General features: G+C 39.6%; 1 protein-coding gene across 2 annotated transcripts in view; it reads right to left on the minus strand.

Moving 5' to 3' along the window:
* Positions 1-633: 633 nt before the first annotated feature.
* The window catches only part of zc3h3 (zinc finger CCCH-type containing 3), a 109338-nt gene continuing 95155 nt past the window's right edge, over positions 634-14816 (minus strand). The window contains exons 10-13 of one of the 2 annotated variants that reach the window (XM_041792158.1): positions 6868-7031; positions 6611-6768; positions 826-883; positions 634-756 (exon numbers count right to left, since the gene is read on the minus strand). In XM_041792158.1, the coding sequence (XP_041648092.1) occupies positions 852-883; positions 6611-6768; positions 6868-7031 (354 nt within the window). In that variant the 3' untranslated portion in view covers positions 634-756; positions 826-851. Of the gene's footprint in view, positions 884-6610; positions 6769-6867; positions 7032-14816 lie in introns of both variants that reach the window. The other variant, XM_041792157.1, reaches the window with a different exon arrangement.

Here is a 14816-nt window from a genome sequence, read left to right on the forward strand (position 1 = left end):
GACCTTTGACGTCTAAAACTGAATGTTTGTCTTTGAGTCAGAGTGTAAATTGATGCAAAGTTTAAAGACAAGCCCCCATAGTGTTTTTGAGTTACTGTGTTCCAAAACAAGGATGAACATGAAACCAGTCGACTTTGACCTGCTGCACTCAGAGTCTAACCAGTTCATTTTTGAGTCAGAAGCACAGAAGTAGCAAAACACTAAAAAGCAAAGTGAACACTTCAGTGCCTATTTTAAATGTATGGTTACTACATTCTAGATGAGGCTTTGATTGAAGAAGAGAAAATAAAAAATGACTTAAAACACGCTACTGTATATAAACTCTAATTATCTTAACACAGAGTGAAACAAGTTGTACTTTATTTGTGCGTGTGCACTCTTTCTCTTAAATCCCACTCTTACATACTCACAGCATGGTGACGATGAAGTCACTGTCCGCTCATGTGTCTCGTCTCCGGCCTTTAAAACGAGCAGCACTGCTGCTTCTGTCACCACCTTCCTCATGAAAACTCTCACAAAGACGCCGGGTCATGTGACGACACTGCTGCTTGGGGACAGACACGCTCTCAGCCTATAAACACTCTCACAGCAGCCACATCAGCTTTCAAAAAGAGTCTGTGAAACAGCACAGCCTGGGAGTTAATCTTTTATTTGTCCTTTTAAAAATTTACAAAAACTGATGAGAAAATCTGAATGAAAGCACCAAAACTGATATGTCTGACAAATCCAGATATTGAGCAGGTAAACTTAAAGACCCTGAGTGAAGAAAAGCAGAGGGTAGAGACACAGAAACACCCATCATAGAAATCATGGAGTGTTTGTCACCTGCAGTGCTGCTGGTCTCTGTGGTCTCACAGCCGAGGCTTGATCTGGAGTTTCTTCTCTGTGGAGGAATAATAATAAAAACAGATGAGTGGTGGAAGAAATCAAAAGAGACAGGACGTGTTGATTCATGCTGAAATGCTGAGTGATGAAATCTCAGCTGATGAGCAAATGAGGAAGACAACAGCGATGGATGAAGGTATGTGTTTAAGGTAGCAGTCTGGCAGTGATGCATCGAGTCTGAGCTAATTTATGCAAAGTGAAGAGGAGCTGGTTTGGCGTAGTTCCACCTCTAATGAGGCTCTGGGTGCTGCAGCGTGTGCCGCTGTGTCATTAGTAACACTTAAGAGCACAAAGGAAGCAGACAGAGGGATGGAGTGACGAGGAAATGATCACTTTAACTCATCTATTTATGATCGTATCTGGAAAACATCAGGAATGTTTTGTCTTTAGCTGTGATTTATCAAAACAGTCATTATTCAGAACATTTTCATGACTAGTCAGAAAAGTTTATGTTTCAAGTTCCAACAGTCAGACATCTTCATATTTCCACTTTTCTTTTTCTGATATGAAATAGTTTATATTGAATCTGACAAATGTGAAACTTTTCAATACTAGTCAAACTTTTTAGTTAATAGATATAAGGAAAGGCCTTGAGGCAAAGAGTGTAGGACAGTAGCAGCTACCATTGATCAGTACATGGGGTTTTATCCTCCTGAGATAATAACTTTAATCATACATTTTTGTTACAATGGACTCTTAAACAGCACCTGGAACACTCCTTTGACTGCTAAAATAAAAGTCAGAGCCAGGACAGAGTGATGTTTATGAGCTGGTATATTTACACTGGTGGATAAAAGTCGCCATCAGCATTAAAATCTACAGAGGATGATACGTTTCAAACATTTTCAATATGTTAGGGTCAATAATGCTGCTGTTAGGGAGGTAAAGGCCAGAAATGATTTAACATTTAAGTGAAGGTGAGAGCTAATTAGTCAACAGTAGTTAGCTAAAGTTATCAAATAATAGTGTAATGCCCAAAAAACTCTTGCTGTGTCTGACACATGTCCAAACAACTGCTCTCATTATTTTCTATGAATAAATAAACGCTTCCTAAGAGAACAGCTGTTCTGTATATCGGCTGCTGTAGTAGCAGCTCTGTTTGAGAGCACAGAAGAAAATCAGGGCTATCTTCTGTTTGAGGTGTAGAATAAGAGGGATGCCTTGGCTGCTGGTGAAATACCACTGTTCCTGTTGGTTTCTCACTCACCCAGTGAGGTGTCTTCTGGCTCCAGTATGAGCACCTGGCCATGCAGTGGCTGGTGAAGAGTTTGACCTTTGACACACTGCTGTTGGTGTGCACTAGGGGCAGCAATTGAGGCGCATCGTATGATGCTACATGATCATCTGAGAGCGGTGTGTTTTGGGCTTAAAGGATCACTGTCAGCTGTTAGGTGTTCCAATGCATTGGGTCCCAACCTGGGGTCTAGCGCCAAAGGTGAGGCTTTGTCTGCTCTGAGGCTGCCAAAATTAGATTTGCAAAAATTGACAGAAACCATGATAAAGCAGTTATTAAGTCGTTTATACAGAAAAGCAAGAGACCTTTTTTAGGGTTTATCAGTGAAACCAATAAAATCGATGTTAATTTTTGACGGCAGCGTGTCACTTTTTCTTTTCTCTTGGGTCCTGGGGGGGGTCCACTGTTCTTAGGTAAACGTAGGGGGGCGCCAGGGAAAAATAGTTGGAAAATACTGTTCTAACGTTAAAAGATTAAGATACAGTCAGCTTTTTGGATTAGGTTAGAAAAATATTTGATGTCAGGATCGAGAATAGACTGTTCAGTGCTACTGTTTGATTCAGTATTACCAGGACATGTTAAATAGGACAGGTCCTGGCTTTTTGAACAAACTGTTTGCCTGATGAAGGTCTAGTACTGAAACTTTGCAAATAAATACATCCTTTTTTGCAAGTTGGACAGTGTGCGGGTGTTTACTTCAAACTGTTTGCTGGATACCCTGCAAATAATAACATATAATTATGTAACATTATGACGCATGAAGCAAATACTCAAAACTATTTCTTGAGTAAACCACTGGGCGGAGTGACACAGTGCAGCAGCCATGCCTGGAGTGCAGTTCTGGCTTTGCATTTAGCTTTAAAACATCTCCGTCTCGTAATGTTCCATGATTATTTCATAGCGTGGTGAATGTGCAGGTCACAACTTGTCCACGAGAGCGTTTTGGAGTTGTTGGATTGTGTAGTTGATGACTTTGATGAGGGAAAGCCGGAATACCGTCTGCTTACATTGAGTTGGCACAGCAGGTCCGAACTCGGCAGCGGCGATCTAAAAACAGCTCGCACCGACAACTGAAGGTAACGAATCTATTACTAAGACTATAGGAATTATGGCAATGGATGAATTTGCCAAAATGTTGGAAGTATCCCTTTAAGGAGAAGGCTGAAGAAATAACTGTTAATTCCCTGTTCAAAGAAAAATGAAAACAAGAACAAAAACCTAAGAGACCACGTGGCAACATGTACAATAACGTTATTAGAAACGTGTGCGGTGAGTGAGCGGAGAAGGTCAGAGGTAGAGACGACTGAGGTCAGGTCACAGGTCATGCTTTTCTCCAAGAAGAGGAGACTAAAATAACCATGAAAGAGAGGGAGGATGACAGGAGTGAAAAGGAAAAAAAGACCACCTTTGTCAGATTTTCATGTACGCTATGTTAAAACTGAGATAAATCTCTCACCATCCAGCATGTTGTGATATGTCATAGCTGTCATGTTAATTAAGTTCCAACTCAGTGGCACTGAACTACAAAGGATTTTTTTTGTTGTTAATCAGGTTCACCAATCAGCCACAGCACTGTAACATTACAGCAAATATAGGAACACCTTTCAATAAAATGCACTGCTGTATACCATCCCTGCCTACTACAATCATGTAAACCTGGGCTGCCTTCTTGATAGACTGGTTTTCATTCTTGAGGCACAACTGAACCTCTTGGTCAATCAGTGCTGCAGGAATGGGAATCTTTAGTTTGTATCATGGGTTTGATTAGGGCTGACAGCATTAATGACTTCATTGCAATGAGGGGTGCATTGGTACATAATTGTAATATTGTCATCGGGCTCTATTGGCAGACATTGGCAGAATGGCAAATTTGTTTTTGTTGTCAAAAGAGAGCAAATATCAGCATTTTGGGAGTCTTAAAAAAACTGACATTGGCATCAGTATCAGCAATCAGATAGAATTTGATGTCAGACATCAGTTCTGATGTTGGCCCTGAATTTTACATTCATTTTTTTAATCACATGCTTTATTCTAATTCTGCACTCTTTGATGAAGCTGCTGTTGATTCTCATTTCACATGAGTCATCTGCATCTTTGTCACTGACCATGTTCTCCATGATTGTTTCTATTCACTTTGTTTTATTGTTCTGTATTTTAATGTGCCTGTAATCTCAACGTCATTGGAAATGAGGGAAACCACAATGTCCTTTCAAGAATAAATAAAATTAAGGTTTGAAACCTTGTTTATCTAACATTTACCTTTCTATTGTTCTCTTTTTTCCCTTTTCTCTGATTAATATCATCATCCTCAATCTACCTCAGGTTCCTTATTTTATTTCAAAATAAAAGCATAAAAAAGCATCCAAATAGAAAGTCAATTATTCTTAGTTTCAGACTGCACGCAAATAAAAATGAAATAAAAACAGTTTCAAAATGCAACAGAGTGAGAAAGAGAAAGATATTTATCATGATTTACTAAAGAAGTTCTGAGATTAAGCTCAATTCATTTACACTATTTAATAGTTTACAAGCCCTAGATTTTATTTTTATTCAGATTAAATGTCCCCAGTAAAATAATATACATTAATTTAAGTATTTGCAGTTTTTTTTCAGAGGCTAGTTAGTAACCTGAGGTGTGTAAAGTGACTATTTAAGAACAACTAAACAACATATTTACTCTTTAAAAGACCATCATTTACCGACAGTAAGGAAACCCCCAAATCTCAGAGCAATAACTGACTACAGATCTTCTAAGAATGAGCCGTTAGATGATCTGTGCCCAGCTTTTTCACCAGAGCTGAGACAAATGTGTCCCCTCTCGACAGCTGACGTCTCTGGGGACATTTCTATCTTATCTGTCAATAAAAATCACCTCCGCTGTGTCTAGTCAAGATAAAATTTGGTCTTACCTACATGGAGATAATTTAACGAGTATTCGTAATCCTTGAGAGAAAACATACTTTCGAAACTTGCAAGTTTTGTCAGATTTCTTTTATGGACATGCAGCGACAATTCATAACTGCTTGTCACCTCATTTAATCATTTCACAGTCTTGTTTCATCTATCTTTACAGGATTCTACATCCCATTTAGACTCATTTGTTTTGATGGATCTCTAATACATTCCTGGACTTTTCTTTTGCTGTATAAACTTGAAGTTGCCTTTGTGTGTGGAGATGTACTGCAGAAGTGTGGATGCCTTACCTATTTTTCAGACAAGAGGAGGACTTGTATTTTTTATTTTCAAAGAAAGAGGGTAAAAAGAGCATGCTAAGTAATGTTCCTCGTGTTAAAACATGCGGGACAGTGAAAGTGCTCGAATGTTGCATGTGTCTTTGCCTGCATGTGTGCGTGCAGCAGGCAGGAGCAGGTGGATGGTCGAGCCTCATCAGGGGGGAGGAGGAAGACGGGGGAGGAGGTTGTAAGGGGAAGGCATCCTCTTTCTTAATCCTCTATCCGTCAAGTCTGTCAACAGAGAGCTCAGCTGTGCCTCCATCCAGCCCAAAAGCTAAATATTATTACCTCTGTCCTCTGAGCATTATTACTCCTCCCCTGAGCCCCATCACACTAACTGTACGGCCCCCGGTCTGATCATCATTATCTGTCTGCAGCTCAGACCAAACTCCACTCCCCCTTTCTCATGAAGGCAGAACGATCCGGAGGCTTTCAGGACAAACATGATCCTTCAACAAAACATCTCTGCACAATATGTGGTCACACAGTCAGCACTTTCACACTAAGTAAAGCTCAGATAGTCCTCTTAAGGAAAACTCTCTCTTTGACAGCCTGGGTGTAATATTTCTTGATTTGTTTTTATCATGGTTTCTATCAAATTTAAATTGTCTGAACCTGGAGATGCAGAGTCTAAATCTGGAGAATTTAAAGCTATCAGACATTAAAACAATTCAATTCAATTCAATTATGATTATCAGGCAAACAATTTGATTCTGTTGGATATCATTATGCACCAAGATTCATCTAATGCATCCTCCATTTTCTACATAACTGCACATGGCTTGTTTTTACCAGTGTAGGCAAGCTGTTAGATAAATATAAACTCCTAATGTCAATGTAGAGTTATCTAAAAAAAAGTTTACGGTGGGCATAAAGAATACAGGTTTTAGGAATAATAAAACAGGCTTAATTTTTGAAAGTATAATTACAATTTAGTCAGACTTTACCCTTTTTCTTAATTCATAGGTTAACTTATTTTCTAAATCATCTAAATAAACTGTGTTTGGAATAAAACAGCTTTATCACCTGATTCTCTCTAGTCTTCCTTTACTCATAGCTCACATATATCTTATTTCAAGGTTCCTACACTTTTAAAAAAATCAGATTTATGACTTTTAAAGACCTTTTTAAGACCTGAGTTGAAAAAAATTAATACCATTTCTTTGCGCTGCAAAGGATAAAAAGTGAAAGGCATGTGTTTGCTGTGTTTGACCCTCCAATGATCTACTCTTTTGTTGGATAGTATATTTTTTAATACCTTTAACTTGTGATCCCTCAGCTGTCGGTGTGTCCGGTGTGTCTGCCTCCTCTGGGGAGCTGGAGAGGGAGATGAAGGCTGGCAGTGCCAGAGAGCCTCTTGGAGGGGTCTGTGATTCTGTTTGAGAGCTTTGCGGCATGACGACTGACAGACGAGGTCTAGAAGGGAAACAGAACATAAAACCAGATGTTATCGTATCTCAAATCAGCAGAATTGTTTTATATTTTCATTCTTGTTCTCTAATCTGCCCTCTTGACCTCTTTGTTGGCTCCTTGGTTCGGACTTTCTTGGTTGAAGTGGTGGAGGAGGTGCTGGCGCTTCGTTTGACTCGCTGGCGGTGCTGAAGCTTACAGCTGGTACCTCGAGGGCAGGATCCTGTCTTAGAGAAGTCTGGACACACAAGAGTGTGTTTCTTCTTACACTGAGGATTGAAGACAAAGAAACAAAAACACAAACATGCAGCTTTTACTGTAACATGATGACATTAAAGCTGCATTTATTGTCTCTTTCACACTTCTTCCCCTCTGTTGTGAGTGCTTTGAGCAAGTTTTCTTTAGTGTTCGCTATAATATTGATGTTAATTTTCAAAGGACAACCACGGATGGCCAAGGAACGCCAAATGAATTTGTTTCACACATCCATCTGGTAAACCATTCATACACAGCGTTTGGGAAAGGGCAGAGCCTTTGAAAATAAACTTGGAGGGTGACTGTCCCATCTTTACGGGCCAATCAGATAAAAAAAACACGTGATGTAGCCGCTATCGAGCTGTGCCCCTACTGAGGAGGAAAGTCCATAGGGAACTGCATAACGCAACCATGGCGACTGTTGACATTTCAGTACATGACTTTTGTCGTTTTTGAAAAGAAGACAACTCACTGCTGTTCTTTTTTCTTCTTTAATCAAAGAAATGTCATCAAGTTCTGATAAAACTGGCGCTTTAGCAGCATCCACACTAATGTCTTCCAGCATTTTTGCACCAGCCTCTTATTGCTGCTAGCTTACGTCACGACTCCACCGCACCCGAAAGTACTGCCCCTCATCACTGATTGGTCCTGTCGCTTTCTAACCAGGCCCAAACTGTTCAGACGGGAACTTTGCAAGATGGATTTACCAGTGAGAAACAGAAATGGGTGTACCTATCTGCTATGCTATGCTATGCCTGGTTTTGCTTCAGAGAACAACAAATTCAGACATTATCACTTAGCTAAAAAACTTTTTAAAAAAGTATAGTGTCAATATCTGAATTTGTCAAAAAAATCTGCAAAATTCTGCATGATACAAAGGATTTAACATGTTTTTACACATCTTAAATGATCTATATCATGGAAAATTTTGCAGATTTTATCGATCTGCCAAAGAAATAGGCCTGCAAATGGGAGACATGATGGACTTGCATGTTTGACACGTAATTTGAGAGGGTTTGTGGGGGCATGTTTTCACTGGACACATCAAAACATCTATAGAAAATTATGAGATGCCTAGTTTGTGTATTTCAGAGTATGGGATTGATCTGTGGATGGCGATGAGTTAAAAAAAATCACAAGCATAAATCACTTTAGATAAAAGATATTTTTGGCAGGTGCAGGGAAGAAAAAGCTGTATTTTAGTTTATTTGGTAGCACTAGGTTGATATTTGGATTGCAGCCATTTTTATGTATCTAACTGGGTGGGAAATTAGCTGGTGATAGCACTTCATGTATTAGTAGCAGAAAAATTCAAGATATGTGAGAATGAGGTAGGGATACATGTTTCATCTCTACCAACTCCTTTTCCAACACTGACACTTTTTAACACAGTGTGATTTTTGTTATAAATAAAGTCCTTCCTTTATTATTTAAAGATTTAAGATGTAAGGAGCACCAATCCATAAATGTACAAAAAGGTCGCCAGGTTTTTCTATTTTTACTCTCTAAAGGATTGATGTTTTGATAAAGCTGAATGAGGCTCTGAACCAATGTCAAAGAAAGCACATGTCTCATCTGATGGAGGACGCTCACTGATCTTTATGGTCCTACAAAGGCTCAAGTTAACAACAGCTTAACCAGGACCAGGTGCGACCGCAGGGACAAATGGTGTTCACGGGCTTTTCCAAAACAAATAGACTGGATTCATGATGACAAGGACAGGATCGAGCGAGTAATGTCTTCTGGAGTCACTGCTACAAACAGTTATAAACCTTTACAGAAAAATTTAGGGAACATTTTTATTAATTGACAAGGTGCATGCTATGTTTGCAGTTTTCCAAGTATTTCAACAGAGAAAGTAAGGATGAATGATAGTAGTTTATTGGTATTGGCAGATGTGAAAATTTCAGGAGATATCTAGAGCCATGCATTGGTTTTTTATATCTGCAGAATGTATGGCTGTATGATTCGACCCTCTTCAAACTTCCACATCTACGTTGCAGCTCAGAGGATTTTATGGGCTTGTGCTGACCAGATAACAAGGTTTATAAAGCGATAGGAGATTTCTCGAGTGGCCTTTGCAGTTCTACGTGCTGACTCCAACTTGCAGTCATCTGTAAGGTAAGTCATCTACTGACTGGATTCTTGTGATGTGAAAAGGCAGCCCAAGTAAATATAAAATGCCATTTTAAAATTATAATTTGATTTATCAAGGAAAAAAGGCCATCCAAACTTACCTGGCCCTATGTGAAAAAGTCTTTAATTTATGAATTAACTGTTATTGTTACTGCCATCTTCACTGGACACACCTAGGCCTGATTACTACCAGATCTGTTCCATCAGGAAATCCCTTAAATAGAATCTGCCTGAGAAAGTAAAGTAGGCTAAAAGATCTAAAGAAAGAAAACTTAAGAAAATTCAAGAACAGATGAAATACAAAGGCATTGACATCTATCATTCTGGAAAGAGTTACAAAGCCATTTCTAAGGCTTTGGGAGAGTCATTATCCACAAATGGAGAAAACTTGGAACAGTGGTGAACCTTCCCAGGAGTGGCTGGCCTTGCAAAAATACTCTAAGAGCGCATGGACTACTCATCCAGGAGGTCACAAAAGAACCCAGAATGACATCTGAAGACCTGCAGGCCTCACTTGACTCGGTTAAGGTCAGAGTTCATGATTCAACAATAAGAAAGAGACTTGGCAAAAAATGGCATCCATGGGAGAAGCCATTTTTACAGAAGGGCTCTCTCACATTTGGCAAACAACAACTTGATGATCCCTGAGACTTATGGGAGAATAGATTGTGGACGGACAGGACAAAAGGTGAACTTTCTGGAAGGTGCGTGTCCCATTTAACCTGGCAGGCCAGATGGATGTGTTTCACACATCCATTTGGTAAACCACTCATACACAGCGTTTGGGAAAGGGCAGAGCCTTGAAATAAAAAAAAAACCTGGAGGGTCACTGGATGAACGTTCTGTCTGTCACATCTTTACAGGTCAATCAGAGCGACAAAACACGTGATGTAGTCACTAACAAGCTGCACCTGCACCCTTATCGAAAGAGTAAACTCCATAAAGAACTCTATAACGTGAACCATGGCTCACACCTGAGGTGCGCAGCTACCGAGGAATAACACGAACCATGGCAATGAGAGACATGTCAGTACATGACTTTTGTCATTTTTGAAAAGAAAACAACTCACTGCTGTTCTTTGTTCTTCTTTGAAGGAAGAAATGTCGTCAAGTTATGATAAAACTGGCACTTTAGCAGCATCCACGCTAATGTCTTACAGCATTATTGCATCGGCCTCTTGTTGCTGCTTGCTTATGTCACGACTCCGCAGCACCTGAAAGCACTGCCCCTCAGTGCTGATTGGTCCTGTCACTTTCTAACTGGAACCCAAACTGTTCAGACGGGAACTTTGCAAGATGGATTCGCCAGTGAGAAACATGGAAACATTTGCAAGGTTACATCCCATTAGATCTAGAGTAAAACTAACTGTGATGGTCTGGGGCTGCCTTGCTAGTTTCAGGACTTGGACCATTTGTCTTAAGTGATGGAACCATGAAATCTGCTTTGACATCAAGCTCTAGAGCTCTTGGGTTATGCAGCAGGACAATGATCCAAAACACACTTCTTAAACAGTGTGTATATTTGGACACAGACTACAATCATCATTTATGATGGAATCAAATGTTTGTCTTGTTTTATCTGGATTTCTTTAAAAAGCAGACTGTCACATTAAAGGGAACAGCTCAATTCTAGTACAGGAAAAACTTGCTGTCGTGTGTCTTACAATGAAATAAAAGTATCAGTGTCATACCACCTACAATACATGTGGAAACTTTCACATATTGATATCGGCAATAATCCACCATTGTACCTCCCTGATACAAAGTAGTGAACTTGTGTGACAGCGTCTAAAGTAAGCTAACAGAGTATATCCTGATTAGGTATCTGATATGTTGTACTGTTAATCCAGGCTTTTGTAGGTTACTAATTTTTCCGTCACCCTCTCCTTTAACTTGCAAGTGGGTCACAGTTAGCGTCATTCTGGAGAGCATTGTGCATGAGAGAGTCAAGCTTTCACATGCATGTTTGCAGCTGAGTGTCTATGACAGTGTAATACGGGTGTAAATTGGTGGCTTCATTCTCCACGAGATCCGATCCCTCCCACCTGTCAGAGAAGCTAATTATATTCACTTTGGGGTGCAGGCTGAGGAGTGCATGGAGGGCTGAGGAGTGTGGGACTGGGGAGCAGATTGGTCCAGAAATAGAGTGTGTATTGGTGCGTGTTTGTGTGTGTGAATGTGGAGGGGAGAGGGATCTGGAGATCGATTTTCTGGGACGCTATGGTTGACTCTCTCTGGGGCCCAGCGGCCCTGACTCGCTGCCATGAGAGCCCCTCTCACTGCCCTCACACCCATGTTCTTGCACCCCTGGGTGCCCAGGGTCAGCTCGCTGTCAAATGTTTCTCTGGATCGTCTTATAGGCCTGTGGTTTTGACACCACATTTCACTCCAGAAATCGTCTGTGCTGCTGGTGTCGGTGATGTTGGCTTTATATTTGGAGGCTGACATCAGAACTAAAGATGTCAGGTTGTGATAGGCTCCAAAACACTCATCCATCTATTGACTATTGTGGTCACTGTGCTGAAGAGTATTTCACTCCAGAATTAGGAACCCTTATGTGTGATTCCAGGGCTGCAAAGTATGATTTTATCTTTAAATCTTAATCAATATTAATTGTGACTAAGTGAGTACAATTAGTGCATTTGATTTTCTAATCATGATGACATGCTTTATTTTCCCTTTCAACACATGCTGCTCAGGCCACTGTAGCGTCTCCCTGCAGCAACAATGATGTAAATAAACCCACCACTGCTCCTTAATGTCTCATTTCACTTGAAAACCTCTCAGACAGCTTAGTGGAAAAGTCAAAAATCATCTGAACCATGTGTTTTCAAAAATTTACCTTCATACTTTTTCCTTATTTCCTTCCAATCCATCACAAGTTGTTTTTTCTGGTTAGGTTCATGTTAAAATCTTCAATCTACCTACACAAGCAGGTTTGTATCCAAACAGGAAGTCAAATACCCTAAGTTTAAGTCAGAAGAAGAAAAAACAAAATGACACAAGAACAGTTTGAAATACAGAATAACAGACTTTTAAAATGGGGCAAAAAAGGGCATGATTAATTAAAGTTGCTATGGAAACGGTGAGATTAATCGTGATGACAAATTTGATCTTTTGACAGCCCTACAGTTTTTTTTTTTCATTTCTGTGAGTGAAATGATCTTTAGATCTTCAAGCTGTTTGACTTTTTATCAACAAAAACAAAAATGATCATCTATGCAGAAATGGACCATCAGATCTCTTAAGACTTTACTGCAAAAGCTTCATTACTTTTTTGGTCCATCCATGGGGTCCTTTTGGGTGGTTGTTTGGGACAGGATGGGGAGTGGGTGTGGGTGGGATGTGGTGAATTTTATTTAACTTTTTCAGTATAAATTCGTGATTACCTACTGATTGTTAGTTTGTGAGACCACAAAGAGATATTGGCAATCAATATGCATTTAAATAGGCAAACTGTATTTAATGCAAAATAAGTAAAATTGTATGGTAAAAAAATCAAAATAAGTAATTATTCGCTCTGTTGACAAGAGAAACAGCACTGAGTATCACAAGAAGTGATGTCATACACCAGGGCTGAAGGATTTGTGAAAATAATCTAATCATGATCTTTTTTTCCTAATATTGTGATTAAATATGTAATTATTACTAGATTCCTCATCTTGTGTATTGTTCAGTAAATCATTCTATGTTATAACCAGCACATTATCAGATAAATTAAACTAGAAATTAAAGATTTAGATAAAAAAAATAAATTTGCGATTTTGGCTCATATAGCAAATCTGATATTAACTACTATATTGAAGGGGATGATAATTGATTTGTTAGTCTTGTTTTGATTAAGAAAATCATATACATGAACACAATAAGTATTATTTTTGTAAACTATGCTAAAAAGACATGTGAATGTGTGTATAATGTGTAGAGCAAAAACATCTCCAGCACATTTTAGGTTAAGGAAACATTTCACTGTCTGCAATTTGAAAATTGCAGCAGGTCGTATTGTGATTTAATCGAGTTTGCTATTAACTACCCAGTCCTACCATACACTGTGTCGGTGGCACCCAGGCCTCAGTGGTGCAGAGTAGTGGTGAAATTTGAAAAAAGGTTCCCAATCCAAGCAACCAATCAGGGTTGACACTCTGAAAGGAGGAGGGTATTTACATTTTTCAAATCACATTACCACTGTGTGACCTCTGCACCTGATTAAATTGCAAAAACTGACTTTTGTAGTGTTGTTTCTTCTGTGGATTTGCCTGTGAGAAAGAATCCACTGAAACAGCTTCTATTCCTTTTATTACTGAGGCCTCGCCACACAAACCAATCAGTTTGGCTTCAGCTCCTGCCTTCTGCTTAGAACCTCTGAAGAGGCAAATCAAAAAAACACAATGTGATCCATATTAAACAAGGAGGTCCTGCAAATTAACCTTGCAAAGCAGATGAATACGCCCGTTTCCGTGTTTCTCACTGGCAAATCCATCTTGACAAGCTCCTGTCTGAACCATGTGGGCCGGTTAGAAAGTGACAGGACCAATCAGCATCAAGGGGCAGTACTTTCAGGCGCGGTGGAGTCATGATGTAATCAAGCAGCACCAAGGCAGGTGCAATTATGGCAGAGGAGCCTGGCGTGGATGCTGCTAAAGTGCCAGTTTTATCAGAACTTGACGGCATTTCTTCTTTAAAAGAAGAACAAAGAACAGCAGTGAGCTGTTTTCTTTACATAAACAACAAAAGTCGTGTACTGACATGTCTACAGTTGCCATGGTTCATGTTATTCCTCAGTAGCTGCGCACGTGCACCTTGGTTGTCATGTGTTTTGTTGCTCTGATTGGCCTGTAAAGATGTGACAGACAGAACGTTCATCCAATCACACTGAGTTTTTTCAAAGGCTCTACCCTTGCCAAACACAGTATTAAAGGTTTCCAAGATGGATGTGTGAAACGAATACATCTGGCATGTCAGGTTACCTCCATATATCCTTATCCTTATCCTACCCTTCCATCACATCCTGAGCACTGTCGAAGTGCCCTTGAGCAAGGCAATGAACCCCCCCAACAGCTCACGGCAGCACTTAGCAATGAGCAGCAAGGCCATCACTGTATATGTGTGTAATATGTAAAAAGCAACTACACAGTGTAAACTATGAATTTCCCTTCAGGGATGAATGAAGTACGACTTTACTTTACTTTACTTTACTTTACTTTATAGTTTTAAAAAAAATCTATAAAATAGGTAATATTTGGAATAAATAGGTTAAGTACAGCATTCATACTCCAAGTGGCATGATGACAGAAAGTGGATTCAGTTCATTTGAAGAAATGAAAACTATAATTTCAGTAACTCCTAAACTCGTAATTTTGATTTTTACCTTTGCAAAGAAAACATAATTCCTTCAAGGAAAAACTGGGAGCTTTCACTTAAGATTGAATAGAAAGACAAAGCATTCAAATTTCAGAATATGTCTGAAACTCACAAATATCAAAAACAGATGTCCTAAAATCAGGCTGGGAGATTGATCCTACTGGAGTCTCTCCAAACTGCAAGCAGCAGCCTATTAGTATGTCCATGCATCTCTAGTACAGAGGCTGGAGTCCTTGAAGCAGCCAGCTCGGGTTCTAATCTCACCTGTGACTCCTCTCCCTCGTCATGTCTTTCCAGTCTCT

The sequence above is a fragment of the Cheilinus undulatus genome, linkage group 7 (assembly GCF_018320785.1).
Source record: "Cheilinus undulatus linkage group 7, ASM1832078v1, whole genome shotgun sequence".
Classification (NCBI taxonomy): Eukaryota; Metazoa; Chordata; class Actinopteri; order Labriformes; family Labridae; genus Cheilinus; species Cheilinus undulatus.